We start from the raw sequence: 16,182 nt of genomic DNA, 5'->3' as shown, positions 1-16,182 counted from the left end.
AACAGAAAGGCCCACAGGGGACTAGTCCCATGGACAGGGCGAAGAGCCCGTCCTCCCAGGCAAGGAGGGGGAAGCAGAACACAATCGACCCCAAGAGGGATGTGGGAAGAAGAGAGAGTTTAGAAGAATTCAGAAGAAGCACGTTCACCCTCAGCAGAGGAACCAAAGGCAAGTCCAGGAAGGCCAAAGCACCCCACGCCCCTACAAGGCAACAGAGTTTATATCCAATTCCAGGGCAAGGAAGTGGAAGAAGAAAAGCATAGAGGGCCCAAGGATACGAGGGGAAAGAAGGTGTGCCCACCATAGGCAGAAGGCAACCGACCAGACAGAGCAGTGCCCGCAGCAATACGCTGCCGGAAGCAGGCAGAACAGCCCAGGCCCCAGGAAGACCAGGCAGGCTACGCCAGACCAGGGAGAAACACAGAACCATCCCAACCTCCAGGATAGGAGGCTGAAGGCGAGGAAATGCCTGGACACAATGACGAGGGGTCCGCGCACATGGCCTAAAGAAGCATCAGCAACATACATAAATGCCATGGAGAGCAGAGGCCCGGAGGCAACCAGAACTCCCTAGCAGAGCGCAAGCTAGAGAACAGCCACCACTACCCCACATAGGGTAAGTTAAATCCCAAGAAATGGCAACCCTCTTTGGAAGGAACTTCGGCAGCAGAGGAAAAAGCCACGGGAAAAAACCCAGGAGGAGGAGGAGGAGGAGGAGGAGGAGGAGGAGGAGGAGGAGGAGGAGGAGGAGGAGGAGGAGGAAGCCCTGCCAGGAACCGTTGGATGGCAGAGTCAGCCGGGGTATGGAATAACAGGCTGCCATCGAAGGGAAAATTAATCAGCCGTCCCGAATATTTTCAGTAAACACGCCGCCCCGAATGCAAAGCATGGCAACAGAGGGCGACTGAGGAAGCCATGGCCCGGCCCAGCACCTCCGAGATGTCCAGAGCGGAGAATAAATGCAGCTAGCTCCCAGCCATCCAACGCATGATGCTGTAAATCCACCTGAACAGTCTCTTGGGAAGCTGCGGATCCCAAAGACTCAGCCGTGTCCCACAAACAGGAGGAGGCCCTAGCCAACACACACAAGGTTGTAAGGGCCCGCAGGGCAGCGCTGGTTGAGGTGAACATGTTGCGCCCTCAAGAGTCCAACCAACGGGCCTCCCGGGACAGCAGAGTCAACAGTGGCTGCAGGGAGGGAAAAGCAGTCCATAAAAGTGGACTGGAGGCAGAGGGGTGGAGGGAAAGACACACCAGGTCACGCATAGCTGGGAGGTGCCGGTGCAGAAGGTGTTGAAGCACGGATCCTCTGAGGCGGGGCGCCTCCAAGCCCCTGTCAGGGAAGAAAGGCGCGAACCATCAAAGGGAAGCAAGATCTCCCCCCCACCAGAGCCCTGGTGGAGAACCTCCAAGAGAAGGTCCGCCTGGAAATGAGCAATCGGGTCACCCATGTGCAGAATGCCCACAGCCGTGGACACCGAGTGAGCGAAGGCTGCACCCGCCTCCGTAGGGCGCAGCGGTGGAGAAAGCAGCTCCTTCGTGGGTGACTGCTGCAAACTAAGGCGGCCGTCCCCGAAGTCAAGTGGTGCGGGCAAAGGCCAGACCTGGAAGTCAGAAGGAACCGAAGAATGGGGGACCTGTAGCTCCTCCGACGAACACCTCGCCTCAGAAATGACAGGGAGTCGCCCCTCTATGATGCTGGTGAAAAAGACACCACACCGGGGACTGTCTCCGGGGAGGATGGCACCAATATGCAGTCAACCTCCGGAGAAGAGGGAGCGTCCGAAGACTAATCCGCAGCACGACCCCTGTGCGGAGCCATAGAGTCCGCCGCTCGAAGCAGGACGTCGACACCATCAGGCACCGGACAGGGCTCCTCCAAGTCACACCACGCCGGGGACCGGAGCCGAGCCGAAGATGTCAAGGGGCGGTGCCGTAACGACGCCAACTCGACCTCCGCCGGGGCAGCCACCTGTGTGGAGGAACGAGAGGGACCGGGGGAGTGACACAAAGCCCTCCGCCAGCCTCGGCCCAGGATGTGGCGGAGGTGGCCCAGCGACCCATGCGGCGGCACCAAGGACGATTCAACCTCCAACTCTCCCTCCGACGAGGCAGCCGCCTGCGGGGAGGGACAAGAGGGGCCCGGAAGGGGACAAGGGGTCCCCACCCAGCCTCGACCCAGAGCGGGACTAGGAGGGTCCAAATACACCTGTGGCAAAACCCGGACCAGCAGGTGCCGGCGCCGTCAGCTCCGACGTGGACAAGGCCTTTGCCTGCCCAGAGGGCCGAGCGGGGCTCGGGATGCGACCCGAGCCCCCGCGACACCACAGGGACTTGCGCTAGAGTTTGCGGCGAGGTGGAGGCGCCATGGTCTGAAGGAGGGACCCCCGAAGGGCCGCACCCCAACAGCACTACATCCTCCAAGCCTGGATCCGAACCAGTCTGTGCCGGAGCCGCCGCGGAGGGCCCTGCACAAAGCAAGGGATCCACTGACGCCTCAGGAGGGAAAGGAGGAGGAGACGACAGTGACGCCTGCAAAGCCGCCGCATTTGTCTCCATCTGGACTCTCGACGCTCCGTCACCAGGAAACAGTGTATAGGAGGAGGACGACACGCAGGGCTGCATCACACGCAGAGAGCCCACGCCCCCGGCAGACGGAACACCAGCCCCCGGGGACAAACTGCGACACTTACCCACCGAGGAGTGACGCTCTCACGACATCAGAGAAGGACGAGGACGACGGCCATATCTGAAGCCGTCTGCCTAGGCTGATCGAGGAGAGGAAGCCGACCTTGAGAGACGCGCCGAGAGTAGTTTCATCTGGCACTCCCGCCGCGACTTCGGCTTCAACTGTTGGCACGCCTCACAATCAGTGGTGCCGTGATCCTCCCCTAAACACCACATACAAATGAGGTGAGGGTCCGACGCCGACATAAGACGCCCACACGACATGCAAGTCTTGAAGCCCGAAGCCATTCGCACACTGTTCCACCCAAAAATTAGACAGAGGAAGAAAAAAGGGCCCCAAACAGGCCCGAGCAGAGACCAGATCCGCGTTGCACGCGGAAAAGGATAAAACTGACATAGGTGCACCGGGGTGGGACTTATGTGACCTCGCTGACATCACGTACGAGGACGACGCCTGGCCGGAGTCGCGTGATGCCGTCCCTCCGGCGCGCAGGGATGTAGTGGCAAAAAGTTTCCCTGTCCAGTCTTACGCCTGGGATAATTCTACGTAAAGGAATCTGCGGCTAGTAGTCTATCAGATTTGAATTTCACCGCAGGACAAGATGCTGTGGGCTTGAAGTCCTGGAAACCAGTAGGATGCTTTATGATATGGAACATGTTTTCCCAGGAGCATAATCAAGTCCTTTAATGACTGCAAAGAGAGTTGAAGTTAACCAAATAGGAAAGGCTACGACTGCCCAAATAAGTCATTGGGTTATGCACCAAGGAAGCAGCAACTTAATTCCTGGGCACCTACACCACAACTAAAGATTTCATAGATACTTTATAATATTCTTGCAGAGCAGCCGACGAACCAAAATGGGCATATAAAATCGCTTGGGAAACTGAGTTACTCTAAACATTCACAGACAAAGTGACAACTGCACACTAGCAGGATCCCTACAAAAAATGTACAAGCCTGCAACATAGAGAGGCAAAAAATAAACTACTAATGTGATAGTTTTGAGTTTACATGGAGTCTAGTACTATGTACCCCAACACATCAGGTTGTTGCTGGAGATGTGGAAGAGATGGAGGGACATACCTACACATTTGGTGGATACAAATACCCAAGGATACAGGGATTCTTACAAAGGATCCTCAACCTTATAACACTATCCTGGAGATTAAAATACGGAGAGAAGGATTAGTTACTTACCTGTTATCCTAGTTCTCATCTAGGGGTATACGCAAAGTCCTAATCTATGAATAATCCTCGCCCATGTGCGGGATTCCCAGATCAAATAGAAAATACATTATATATACACATATATACACACATATATACACACATATACATATACATATACATATATACATATATATATATATACATATATATATATATATATATATATATATATATATATATATATATATATATATATATATATATGCGACTGCCGAAACGCGTCTGGATATAGCACATGGCAGTTCACGAGAAAATTTGAAAAATAAATATGTGCTTCTAGAAGAAAAGCAAGTGTCTGTTTCTCTGTCGTTCGTGAATACGAAAAAAACGGTGTTTGATATATAGATATATATATATACATACATATACACACACACACACATATATATATATATATATGCATATGTGAAAACATATATGCAGCCTAAAATATTTCCAAAATGGCAAAAATGCTGAAATTACATAGATTTGCATAGTAGCACCTAAACTCTCCCAACCCCTATGGAAGAAAGAGAGCAGTAAACAGTCACATAATGCTTTATTGCCGTAGAAAAACCTGTAATTGCAGGCATTTACCAGTAGGCTGCAGTAGAGTATAAAGAAATCGGACACCTTGCCTTAAAGGCATTAGAGTAGGCATTTAAGCCCTGTAGGCGACCCCCTGCTCCAATGATGCACCATAGGTGGCAGTTAGATCAGTTCTTTTTGGGGGTGCATAAATACCCGAGTAAATCCGTAAGTAACATATCAGAACTTTGCAGTGATGCTTGTCCGGGAGGTGGGTGGGTCGCTTATGACAAATGAGTATACCCCTGGATGAGAACTAGGATTACGGGTAAGTAACTAATCCTTCTCATCCAGGGGATATTCATCAATAGTCCTAATCTATGAATAGATTAGCAAGTCCATATCAAAGTCGCGCGGACGAACAATCAAGTATATAGCAAAAAACATGAATTAACATCACATTTAAAATGCAGTTATGCAATCAAATTCCTTAAAGAGGCCTGTCCCACTTGCGCATCGGCCTGTGCATCTGAATCCAGGAAGTAATGGCGTGTAAAGGTATGCACTGAAAGCCATGTAGCCGCCTTACAAATCTCAGAAATTGGAATGTCGTGAAGGAGATCTGTAGTAGAAGCTTTCCCTCTATGTGCATGAGGTTTGCCCTGCAAAGCTTTGTTAGCTAATTGGTAAGACAGAGCTATACAGGAGATGATCCATCTCGAGATAGACCTTTTTGAAGCGGACAGACCGGTATTAGCGGACCCATAATTAACAAAAAAGCCGGTCAGACATCCTAAGTGGAAGAGTTTTAGCCAGGTAAAATTTCAAAACCCTCCAGAGATCTAGAGTGTAAAGACCTCTCCGGGGGAGTGGTTGGTTGAGGGAAGAAGGTCAGCAGAGTGATGGTCTGAGTGATATGGAAATCCGAGACCACCTTGGGCAGGAAGCCTGGGTGTGTTCTCAGCACCACTCTATCGGCATGAAACACTGTTTAAGGTTTCTTGCAACACAGGGCCTGGATTTCGCTCACCCTGCGGGCTGAGGTGATGGCTACCAAAAAGGCAGCTTTCCGGGTCAAGTGCTGCAACAATGCCTTATGGATAGGCTCAAAAGGAGAACCCATCAATTTGGTAAATATGATGTTAAGCTCTTGGACCACAGGCATGAGGAAGAATGAGGTCTGAGAAGGAGTCTTAATAAAGGCTGTTATTGTCGCTAAGTGAACCCTGATGGAGGGGTACTTCAGGCCTGACCTTGCCAAATGCAATAAGTATGGGAGAATCACCTGCTCCTGACCTTGGATTGGATCAAGAGAATTGTCCATACACCAAATGAAAAATCTATTCCACTTGAAAGCATAATACTTTCTAGTGGAGGGCCTCTTTAGGAATGTTCATGCAGTCAGCTGAACGGTCTAGGTGGCCATATTGGATGACCTCAGGAGCCATGCCGTCAATCGAAAGGAAGGAAGGTTGGGGTGAAACACCCCCCCCTCGTCCTTGATCAGCAAGTCTGGGCGGCAAGGCAGTCTCTGGTGAAGAACCTCCAACCGCTGGAGGAGATCCGGGTACCACCACTGGCGGGGCCACTCCAGCGCTATCAGGATCATCTGGTGTTGGTTCTGTAGAATTTCTGTATCACCGCCGGGATCAGTAGCAGGGGAGGAAAAGAAAGCGTACAGCAATGTCAGACCAGCTGATCAAAAGTGCATTCCCACGGGATCCCTGCTGGGGGAATCTGGAGGCGAAGACTGGGCATTTTGCGTTTGCCCAGTCTGCGAACAGATCTAGGTCTGGTACTCCCCATTGCCGAAATACCTCCTGAGTGACGTCTTTGTTGAGCACCCAGTCGTGCGCTTCTACGAAGTCTCTGCTTAGGCCGTCCGCCTGAACATTCAGGATTCCTGGGAGGCGAACTGCCACGATGGAGAGACCTCTTGCCAGAAGCCAGCACCAAATGGATTGAGCTTCCAGAGACAGAACTCTTGACCTGGTGCCTCCTTGTTTGTTCAGATAGAACATTGTTGTTGTGTTGTCTGTCTGAACTTGAATGTGGTTGGTGTGCAGCGACGGGTAGAGGGACTTGATCGCCAGATGGACAGCTCGGAGCTCCAAAAAGTTGATATGGTAGCTTCTTTATACTTCGGACTAGAGACCTTGTACCTGCAGCTGGTCCATATGAACACCCCAGCCGTGCATTGAGGCATCTGTGACCACTGTCTGCGATGGAGGTGACTGATGATACGGGACTCCTTGCAGTAGATGAGAACGTTTCATCCACCATCTGATGGAGTCTCTGGCACTTTGGTGGAGAGAGACCTGATCTTCCCAGTGGCCTGATCTGAGACCATTGGTCCTAGAGTGCCTGCTGCAGAGGCCTCATGTGAAGGCGTGCATTGGGCACAATGTAGATGCATGAGGCCATCGATCCCAGTAGTGACGACACTTGTCTGGTAGGGCTTTGGGTGTCTAGCAAGGTGCGGCACTGCAGAAGCATTGATGATAACCTCTCCTCCGAAGGACACACGCTTGCCTCTGCAGTATCCAGGGAGGTGCCCAGATAGTGTATTCGTTGGGTGGGATTGAGTACTGGCTTTTTGTAGTTGACCTGCAACCCCAAAGAATGCATCAGTTTGAGACAGAAAGAGAGATGGCTCTGCAGAACAGGTGTGGAGCTTTTAAGGAGCCAGTCGTCTATGTAGGGATAGACGAAGATCTTCCGACTGCGGAGGAAGGCAGCCACCACCGCCATGCACTTGGAGAATGTCCGTGGGGCGGATTTGAGGCCGAACGGTAGCCCTCGCTACTGGTAGTGGTGACTGTCTGAAACCTGAGAAATTTTCGATGCTTTACTGAGACAGGTATATGAAAGTAAGCGTCCTGCAGGTCGATGGCACACATCGTCTTCTTGGTGAAGGTGTGGAAAGATTTGGTGCAGGGCTAGTATACAAAACTTTTCTGATAAACCTGTTCAGCAGGCGTAGGTCGAGGATAGATCTGTACTCTTTGGCTACTCCTCGCTTTTGAACTAGAAAGTAGCGGGAGTTTACTCCCTGATTTCTTTGCATGGGAGGGACCTCCTCTATGGCCTTTTTTGTGAGAAGGATAGAAACTTCGTTCTTCAACAGCTGACTCTGAATTCGAGGAAGGCGCTTGAGTTGCAGGGGCACTTGCAGAGGAGTAGACTTGAACCTCCGTAAGTAACCATGCTGCACAATACTCATTTGTCCTTTGTTATGGTTTTCCACTCTTCCAGGCTACAAGCTACACTCCCTCCCACCGGAGTGGCGAACGATTGCGGAGGAAGCAACAACTCAAGGTTTGGGAGGCTGTTTGGAGGTGGACTGTTGCTTGGTGTTATTGCCTCTACATCGGCCAGGGCGTCTCTGCTGGAACTGAGATCTTTGCTGATTCTGGGCGGACCACTGAGGCGTTTGAACCCTCTGTTGGTACGAACGTTAGTCACCCTGACGGAAGCGCTTCTTAAACTCCTTGCGTTTCTCGAGACCCACAACCTTGACAGTGTCCATCTCAGCCTTCATCTTGTTCATCTCGTCATCAGCATGAGCCCCAAACAGCGATGAACCATTGGAAGGGAGATTCCGCATTTTCTTCTGAGCATCAGGCTTGAGGCCTGTGAGGCGTAGCCAAGCCGAGCGTCATGAGCAGACTCCATGGGAGTAGCCATGAGCAGCGAGATTGGAAGCATCCGCTGCAGCACTTATAACTTGATTGGCTACAAGCCGCTTTCCTGTGTGATTTCGGTCAAATCCTGCCGGTCTTTCTTAGGAAGGTTCTCGGTGAAACGTGTGAGAGAGTCCCAAAGAGATCTGTCGTATCTCCCGAGAAGGGCAGAGGCACTGGCAACCTTCATGTACGACACTGAAGTGTTGCACATCTTCCTCCCATACGAGTCCATTTGTTTGCTAGCCTTCTCAGGAGGCACCGATGATGAGGTGGAAGCGGAGTGGGATTTCATGGCAGCCGCCACAATGACCAAATCAGATGGTGGATAAGTCGTGAGAAACAAGGGATCCTCTGTCTTGTATTTTTTGGCGATTCTGGATGGTACAGAACCCACCGTCGCAGGAGTGAGAAAGGTGGACATAGTTGGTTCCAGGAATCAAGGCACCAGTGGTAGCAGCAGTCTAGGAGCTGTTTGGTGATGCAGGGTATCAAAGATGACAGACGTGGGGACCACCGGGGTATGCAAAGTGATGTTGAGTTTCTTTGCACCCCTACCCAGAACATCTGTAAATGTAGAGATGTCATCTATGGGTGATACCCATGATGTCAGCGTGGATGAGAAGGTCGGAGAGAAGTCCAGGAACGTCTATCTTGTAGACGAAGACCATGTAGGTGACCGTGTGCGCCTTCTCTTATGGGGCCTGTCGTGATAGCGGCTGTGACGACCCCTGGACCTAGACCGACGTATGGAAGGCGATCTTGGCCTGGAAGGTGCCCTTGATCTGGGAGGTGATCTTGGTCTCCCTCGAAGTGGAGATTTCGAAGGTCTAGCCGGAGTGCTCATCCTTGGGCCAGATGGTGAGTACGTGCGGGAGTAATCAGAGTCCAGACTACTGCGTCCACCAGATACAGCACCTTGCGGATGGCGAGGAGACAAACTGCGGGATTCCCCCTCCGCAGGTTTGGGGGATACTTCTGGCGAGATCTCCACAATGCACAGTCCTTGAGACGATGACCGGTCTCCTGACGATGCTCTGGACCCAGGATCTGATTGTCTCTGGAACTCCGCAATCCCTGTGACCTCTTCTCTAGACGTCGAGTGCTTTGACGTCGATGATGTCTGAGTCACCATCGGCATTGAGTGAGGTCCCGATGGTCTTCACCTCGATGACGTGACCTCAACTGCAACCTTCGGCGTGGAGTTGGTGATCTCGATGTCGATCTGCTATGACACAGAGTTTAAGGCGATTTGCCATGACGACGGCGATCTCTCACGACATTGTGTCGATGGCGAACCCCCCTGGTGCTGTATCAACATCGATCTCCTAGACATCGAGTGGTGGGATCTCGACAACCCTCTCGACGGCGGCACGCCAGCCGGCGGCGATATGTCAGCCGTCATTACCCTTAACACCGACCCCCTCGAGAGTGGCGGAGAGTGTCTCTACGTCGACGGAGACTTGGTCCTCTCAGCAGCCACAGACTTTGAGCCCGAAGTGTGGTACCTCGACGCCGACTTACTTGGATGCGGCGGAGACTCTTGACATCGAGATGGCGTTTTTGAAGAGTGTCTGGGCCTCTTCGACGGTGAATCTCTCCTCCCCTTTTTTAAGCTCTAAATGAGTGAAGCAAAATAGGTAATGTTTTGTTTGAACTAGCAAAAGAAACTATAGAGGTCTTACATCAAAGAACAGAGGTAAAAATGGTCAACTCAGACCTCCATTGCATCCAGTTCGAGTTTCCTAACATTAAGTCCTGGGAAGGACTCTTGTAATATTGGTTATTTTCATGAGTTTCTACAAATGTTTCATGGCCTGACCCCTCGTTTAAAGAGACACCGAGTGAAAATTATACTCCCTGAGAACATGCTCAGGGAACACTAAAAATAAGATTCATATTTTTAAAACCTTGTATTATTTTAGCTAACATTTGTGGAAGATCATCAAGTAGGAAAATAGAACAGCATCTTCACATTCCTTTTTTAGGTCGAGCGTGAAGCAGCGAAGCACCTATTGCCTGCGTGTTTGGGGGAATGTGAGACAGCGTTCAGGCACGAGCCTCGCTGTCTCAGATTCCTCCTCGAGGGCGCGCACGGCGCCGTGCCCCTCTCGTGCTTCATTCCCATGCGCAAACACACTCCACACTCACGCATGCGCACATACACAGCCACACGCATAAACAGGCACACACACACTGCATACACACACGCAGACCCACGCGCACACACACACTGCATACACACACGCAGACCCACGCGCGCAGACACACGCACAGACACATTCGAACACGCGCATACACCCCCCCCCTCCCACTCACCGGGCTCTTTCGGCGTGTTCCGTGTCTCCTCTGCAGTGCTGGTCGGGCACTCACCGGGCTGTTGCTGGGGATCGGGCTCCTTTCTGCGGCAGTCTCGTCTCATCGCGGCACCAGGGGGCAGGACTTCACTTCCGGGGCTCCCTCCAGCACCTGGGAGCCCCGCAACACTCTGGCTGTTTTGCTGTTGGCAGCCCCGGGACTCTCCTCAACTCATGGGAGCCCCGGGCTGCGGAGAGGCCATCAGTCGGCCGGCTTCACTTCTTCCTCGGCGGCGGCGGGCGGGACTTCATGCCGGATTGCAGGCCCCGCCCCCGTCTCGGCCAAAAGTGCCTGACTTCCGGTTTTCACGGAGCAGGGCTGCGGCGGTGATTTCTTTCGGGGGCAAGAGGGGTAGGCACCCTCGAATTAAAATATAATTATATATGCGAGGTGGGCACTCGCAAGGGACCTAAAAACGGGTCCCGTAAATAATTAGATAAAGTGCACTCGGGGCAAATGCCGGGTGGGCACCGGCCTGGTAACAAAGCGCTCTCAAGCGTACAAGCATTTGCAATGCAATAGGTCTCGCATTTATGCGAGTTTTAGCCATTTGCATTGTAAATGACAATGCCTTTTATTTGTTTTAAAAACAAAAATAAAAGGCGTTGTTATTTGCAATGTCAATAGCTCAAACTTGCGCAAATGCGAGACCTATTGCATTGCAACTGCTTGTTCTAATTGCCAGAACCCTATTCCTGCAACATAAGAAAGAAACCAACAAACAAGCCCTGTTGACCAAGTCTATATTCCTACATGAGATTTTTCATCACTGGGATAGGTAAGCAGGCAGAAAAAGAAAATTACTGTGGTATGCTTGTCGATCCAGACCTCAACTGATACAAGATACCAATTCTAGGCAGGGGAGTCAAACATTCAAATCCGTCGTCAGACACTCCATAATATCTAGAGAAACTCAGCGCAACAGCAAAACAGCATTTCTTTTTGCTACCGTAATACATCAGCTCATCGATAAAGCCAAACCTTAAAATGGTGAAATCAAGCAAACCCTGAAATGTACCTACTGGGGAGACCATTCACCCCGTTAAAGTGGCCAAAGCAAGCCCTTTTTCCCCCCTTGGTGATGTACGTACAAAAATCACATGGTCTTGTTTTATTCAGATTAAGATAGGTTATTTCTCCAAACTGGTGTGGTGTCCATTTGTAGTGTTTTAACTGTTACAATGTGTGTTTTGTACAGATGCTTTACACATTGCCACTGAGATAAGCCTAACTAATCATGCCAAGCTACAAAGGGGGGTAAGCAAGGGTTGTTAGCTGTGTAATCCCCTTACCCAGACTAGGATAAGGGTTCCCTACTTGGACAGTAGCCACTGCCAACTAGAGACTCCCATTTCTAACAGTGCGTAACAGTCCTTTAAACTAAAATGCCTTTTAATAATGTTGATAGTAAACAACTCTAATTTTTTCGGCTTGAATAATGGAATGGCGGGAGCACGTGCAGCGGAGCCAAATATATACCCTATAATATCACTTACAGGCAGTGCACCAAATCATTTCGTGCGAGTCTGACAACTAGGAATGTATCCCCTTAGAATTGTTTATCAAGTATGGAAGATAATTCATGTACAAGATGTGAATTACCTTCGCTTTGTAACCATCACAAATCAACAAAAAAACAGGCTTACATCTACTAATTGCGTCTTGTCGTAGTGCTTCCTGTGTCTGTATATACACTGCCCAAGCAATGCATAAAGTTTTTCCAGTTGACATACATTATATCCATGGCTCTTCTGAGTAACTTTGTCCAACAGATTCTGAGGGAAAACACATGAGGCATTTAAAGAGATGCATTTTGTTTTGGCAAGTCTTCAAACATTGAAATTCCAGATGAAAGAATACAAGTGAGGTAACCACATAGTTCTGCTGTTCACACAACTGCCTCATTTGAGAACATTCATAGATGCCAAATTTCCTACGTCCATTTGTGACTAGATAGTCCTGCCCCAACCCCCCTTAATTTAATTCTGAAACTTCTAGTCCTTGCTTTATACTGTGTTAAAAAAGACAAGTCCCCGAATTAGAAGAAAAAAAACCTGACTGACCTAACTAGTCACACATGGACCTGGGCAACTTTGCAGCTATGCACATTCTCAGCAAAGGGTGGAAACTCAGTAAATGCACAAAAAGAGCACAATGAACCATTTTAAATCACACATTCACAGAATAATAAAACAAAGAGTTGGAAACCTCATAAGGACAGATTGGCAGAGATGAAGAACTATGTGGCAATTTAATGCCAGTTTTCTAATCTCAGAGAAAGGTCTTCCCTACCACCTACAAGTGGAACTGAAGCACTGTCTCTTGAAACTGGGGGCTTTATATAGGAATGTTTCATTGGGATAGATAGTAAAAGGGTTAAACAATAGCCTTAAAAGCAAGATAAGCAACTAAATCTGATGCCATCCTTAAAGAACAACCCCTGCAGAGTTATTTGAACTGTGGGCGTGGCTTCCTCAGCATACGCATGTAAGCTTGCGCCACATTTTGTAATATTTATACAAATGAAGTATGGTCAAAGTCGTCATAGTGTGCTAGTCTAGTAAAACGTATTACTCACTAAGTCAGTCACCCGTCTCAAATTTGTTTGAGAAGTTCGATCTCTAAAACTAGACTGTTGAGTTTCTTTGTAATACAGATCCCATCAAAAGCAGAATTTCTTATAAAGTGGTAGCGAGGGAGAGGGGGTGGGTTCGACTTGCTCGCTTGACACTTAGCCACCTTACTCATGGCATGCTAAACTTAGCAGAACATTTTTGTAGAGATCAGATCAGGCCCAAGCTCAACATGCGTCCCATATTTTCCTAGATATGAAAGGCTTTCCAGTTTAACTGGGTGTCTTAGAATCAACTTACAGTGCCATTTAAATGGGGCCCCTCTAGAACAGCAACTTTCAATTCAAAAAGGTATTTTTGGGTAATCCACAAAGCCCCAAACAAGTTTTAATTAAAAGCTATATACATGAATGCATGTGGCTTTATATTTGCTATCGAGAAAGGACTTGGTCATCTGAAGCTGGTGGAATATCATTAGTAATGCCCAGATAATTCAGTCACTCCCTCTCAATCGGCCGAAGTTTTGTGCGAGTTTTTTTTCAGTGAATTTACGCTTTCATGCCTATGTCAGTGCTAGAAAGGCAATGTTCTTTAATACCCTACTGGGTTCAATATTAATTTCAGAGATCAATTTTGCAGAAATTGTATCACCTTCCTAATGTTATCTTTAATCTTGTTGCTACTTTTGATGGCTAACCTATAGGATGAGGAATACTCACGTTACCAATGCAGAATAGAACTAATGATCAAGTTACTTACCTTCGGTAACGCTTTTTCTGGTGGATACAGTATCTGCCTGTGGATTCCTCACCTTGTGAATATCCCTGCGTTAGCAACATTCGGAAATTCTTTTGTAGCTCTTCACGCCGATGTTACAGAAGCATGGCATCGCGCGTGGCTCCGCTGAAGTCACTGACTGCATAATAGGACTCCGTTGGCGTGATGACATCAGTTCTGTCATTTTTTCCGTACCCTCGAGGCACACGGACGGAACGACAACAGTAGATATATACACAATGTACACAGTACCAAATGAACAAGTTACTTACCTTCGGTAACGCTTTTTCTGGTAGATACTATATCTGCCTGTGGATTCCTCACCTTGTGAATACCCCTTGCGTCAGCAACATTCGGAAATTCTTTTTTTTTCGTAGCCTCGCGCCGACTCCTGACGTCATAGAGACACGACCTCGCTCGCGACTCCGCTGACGTCACCGACGCCTATAATAGGCCCACGCCGGCGTGATGACATCAGTTCCGCCCTTTTTTCCGTGCCATCGAGGCACACGGACGGACCAATGACAGTAGAAATATACAAGTATACATAGTACACAATACTCAAGGCAAAACACACAGTGTTAAGCAAAGGCAGGAAAGTAATTTAAACAATTCCTTGACCACAAAATATAAATACATTACATTACAGAAACTCTGGCATAGAAGAGTGGACAACGGGGAGGCGGGTGGGTCAGTGAGGAATCCACAGGCAGATATAGTATCTACCAGAAAAAGCGTTACCGAAGGTAAGTAACTTGTTCTTCTGATAGATACATCTGCCGTGTGGATTCCTCACCTTGTGAATAGAGTCCCACAGCAGTCCCCACTCCCGGAGGAGGGTGTCCACTCTTCTAAACCAGGAAATCCTGAAGGACAGAGCGCGCAAAGTGACCCTCCCTTTACACTTCGGAATCCAAGCAGTAATGCTTCGCGAAAGTGTGGAGGGAAGACCAAGTTGCCGCTCTACAAATATCCTCAACAGGCACACCTCTAGCCAATGCTGAGGTCGAACACTTAGCTCTAGTTGAATGAGCCCTTATACCCTCTGGTGGTTCCTTACCGGCCAAAGAGTAGCAGATCTTTATGCAGAGGACAATCCATCTCGATAAAGTTCTCTTATGGACCGCCCTTCCTTTCTTGCAGCCAGCAAATCCAATGAAGAGCTGGTCTTCCAAGCGAAAGTCCTTGGATCTGTCCAAGTGAAAGGACACCGCCCTCTTAGGGTCCAGACGGTGCAGTCTCTCTTCCTCCTTAGAAGGGTGAGGGGGAGGATAGAAGGTAGGAAGGGTAATGGACTGTCCTAGATGGAAGGGAGTTACCACCTTAGGCAGAAAAGCAGCCCTGGTCCTAAGAACCATTCGATCAGCATGAATGGTCAGGAAAGGGGGCTTGGAACTAAGAGCTTGAAGCTCACTAACCCTCCTTGCCGAGGTTATTGCAACCAGGAAGACTGTCTTAAAGGTAAGAAGCCTCATGGGACATTTATGGAGAGGCTCAAATGGAGCACCCATCAAAAAAGTCAATACAAGATTCAAATCCCACTGAGGCACAATAAAAGGTGAAGGAGGGAACATATTAGTAAGACCCTTCAAAAACCTTAAGACCACAGGAGACTTAAAAAGAGAAGGCTGGTCAGGCAAACAGAGAAATGCCGACAACGCCGAAAGGTAACCCTTCACCGTGGCAACCGCAAGCCCCTGCTGCGCCAGAGAAAGGGCAAACTGGAGAACATTAGACAAATGGGCCTTTAATGGATCAATAGACTTTTCCCCACACCACGAGACAAATTTCGCCCATCTATAAGAATAGATGGACTTAGTGGAATCACGCCTGGCTGACAGGATGACATCCACAACGTCAGGCGGGAGGGAAAAGGAAATCAGGTTGCCCCGTTCAATCTCCAGGCATGAAGGTGCAATGTCTGGAGGTGGGGGTGTAGAACCTGCCCCTCCATCTGAGAGAGGAGGTCTGCCCTGAGAGGGAGACGGAGCGGCAGGTGAGAGGAGAGGTGGAGTAGATCTGTATACCACACCCTTCTTGGCCAATCCGGGGCGACCAATATGACTTGGGCCCGGTCTTGGCGAATCTTCCTCAGAACCCGAGGAATCAAAGGTATGGGGGGAAACGCGTAAAGGAGTTGACCTCTCCAACTCAACTGAAACGCATCCCCCAAGGCTCCTTGCATCGGATACTGGAGACTGCAGAATGACAGACAGTGCGCATTCTCTTGAGTGGCGAACAGGTCCACCCGAGGAGTCCCCCACATCTGAAAGATGTCGTGAACCACCTCCAGGTGAAGCCTCCACTCGTGGTCGGCAGAGAACTGCCGACTGAGACTGTCTGCACGAACGTTCAACACTCCGGC

At 49.5% G+C, this 16,182-nt stretch overlaps 1 protein-coding gene across 2 annotated transcripts in view; it reads right to left on the bottom strand.

Annotated features, from left to right (window-relative positions):
• Positions 1-16,182, bottom strand: part of ATAD2 (ATPase family AAA domain containing 2) — a 558,187-nt gene that overhangs the window by 17,842 nt on the left and 524,163 nt on the right. For both annotated transcript variants that reach the window (XM_078686807.1, XM_078686808.1), the window contains exon 27: positions 12,114-12,242. In XM_078686807.1, coding sequence (XP_078542933.1) covers positions 12,114-12,242 — 129 coding nt within the window. The remainder of the gene's footprint in view (positions 1-12,113; positions 12,243-16,182) is intronic.

The sequence above is a fragment of the Lissotriton helveticus genome, chromosome 4_1, assembly GCF_964261635.1.
Source record: "Lissotriton helveticus chromosome 4_1, aLisHel1.1, whole genome shotgun sequence".
NCBI lineage: Eukaryota > Metazoa > Chordata > Amphibia > Caudata > Salamandridae > Lissotriton > Lissotriton helveticus.
Note: the sequence above shows the minus strand (reverse complement) of the source record. Positions and strands in the feature narration are given on the sequence as shown.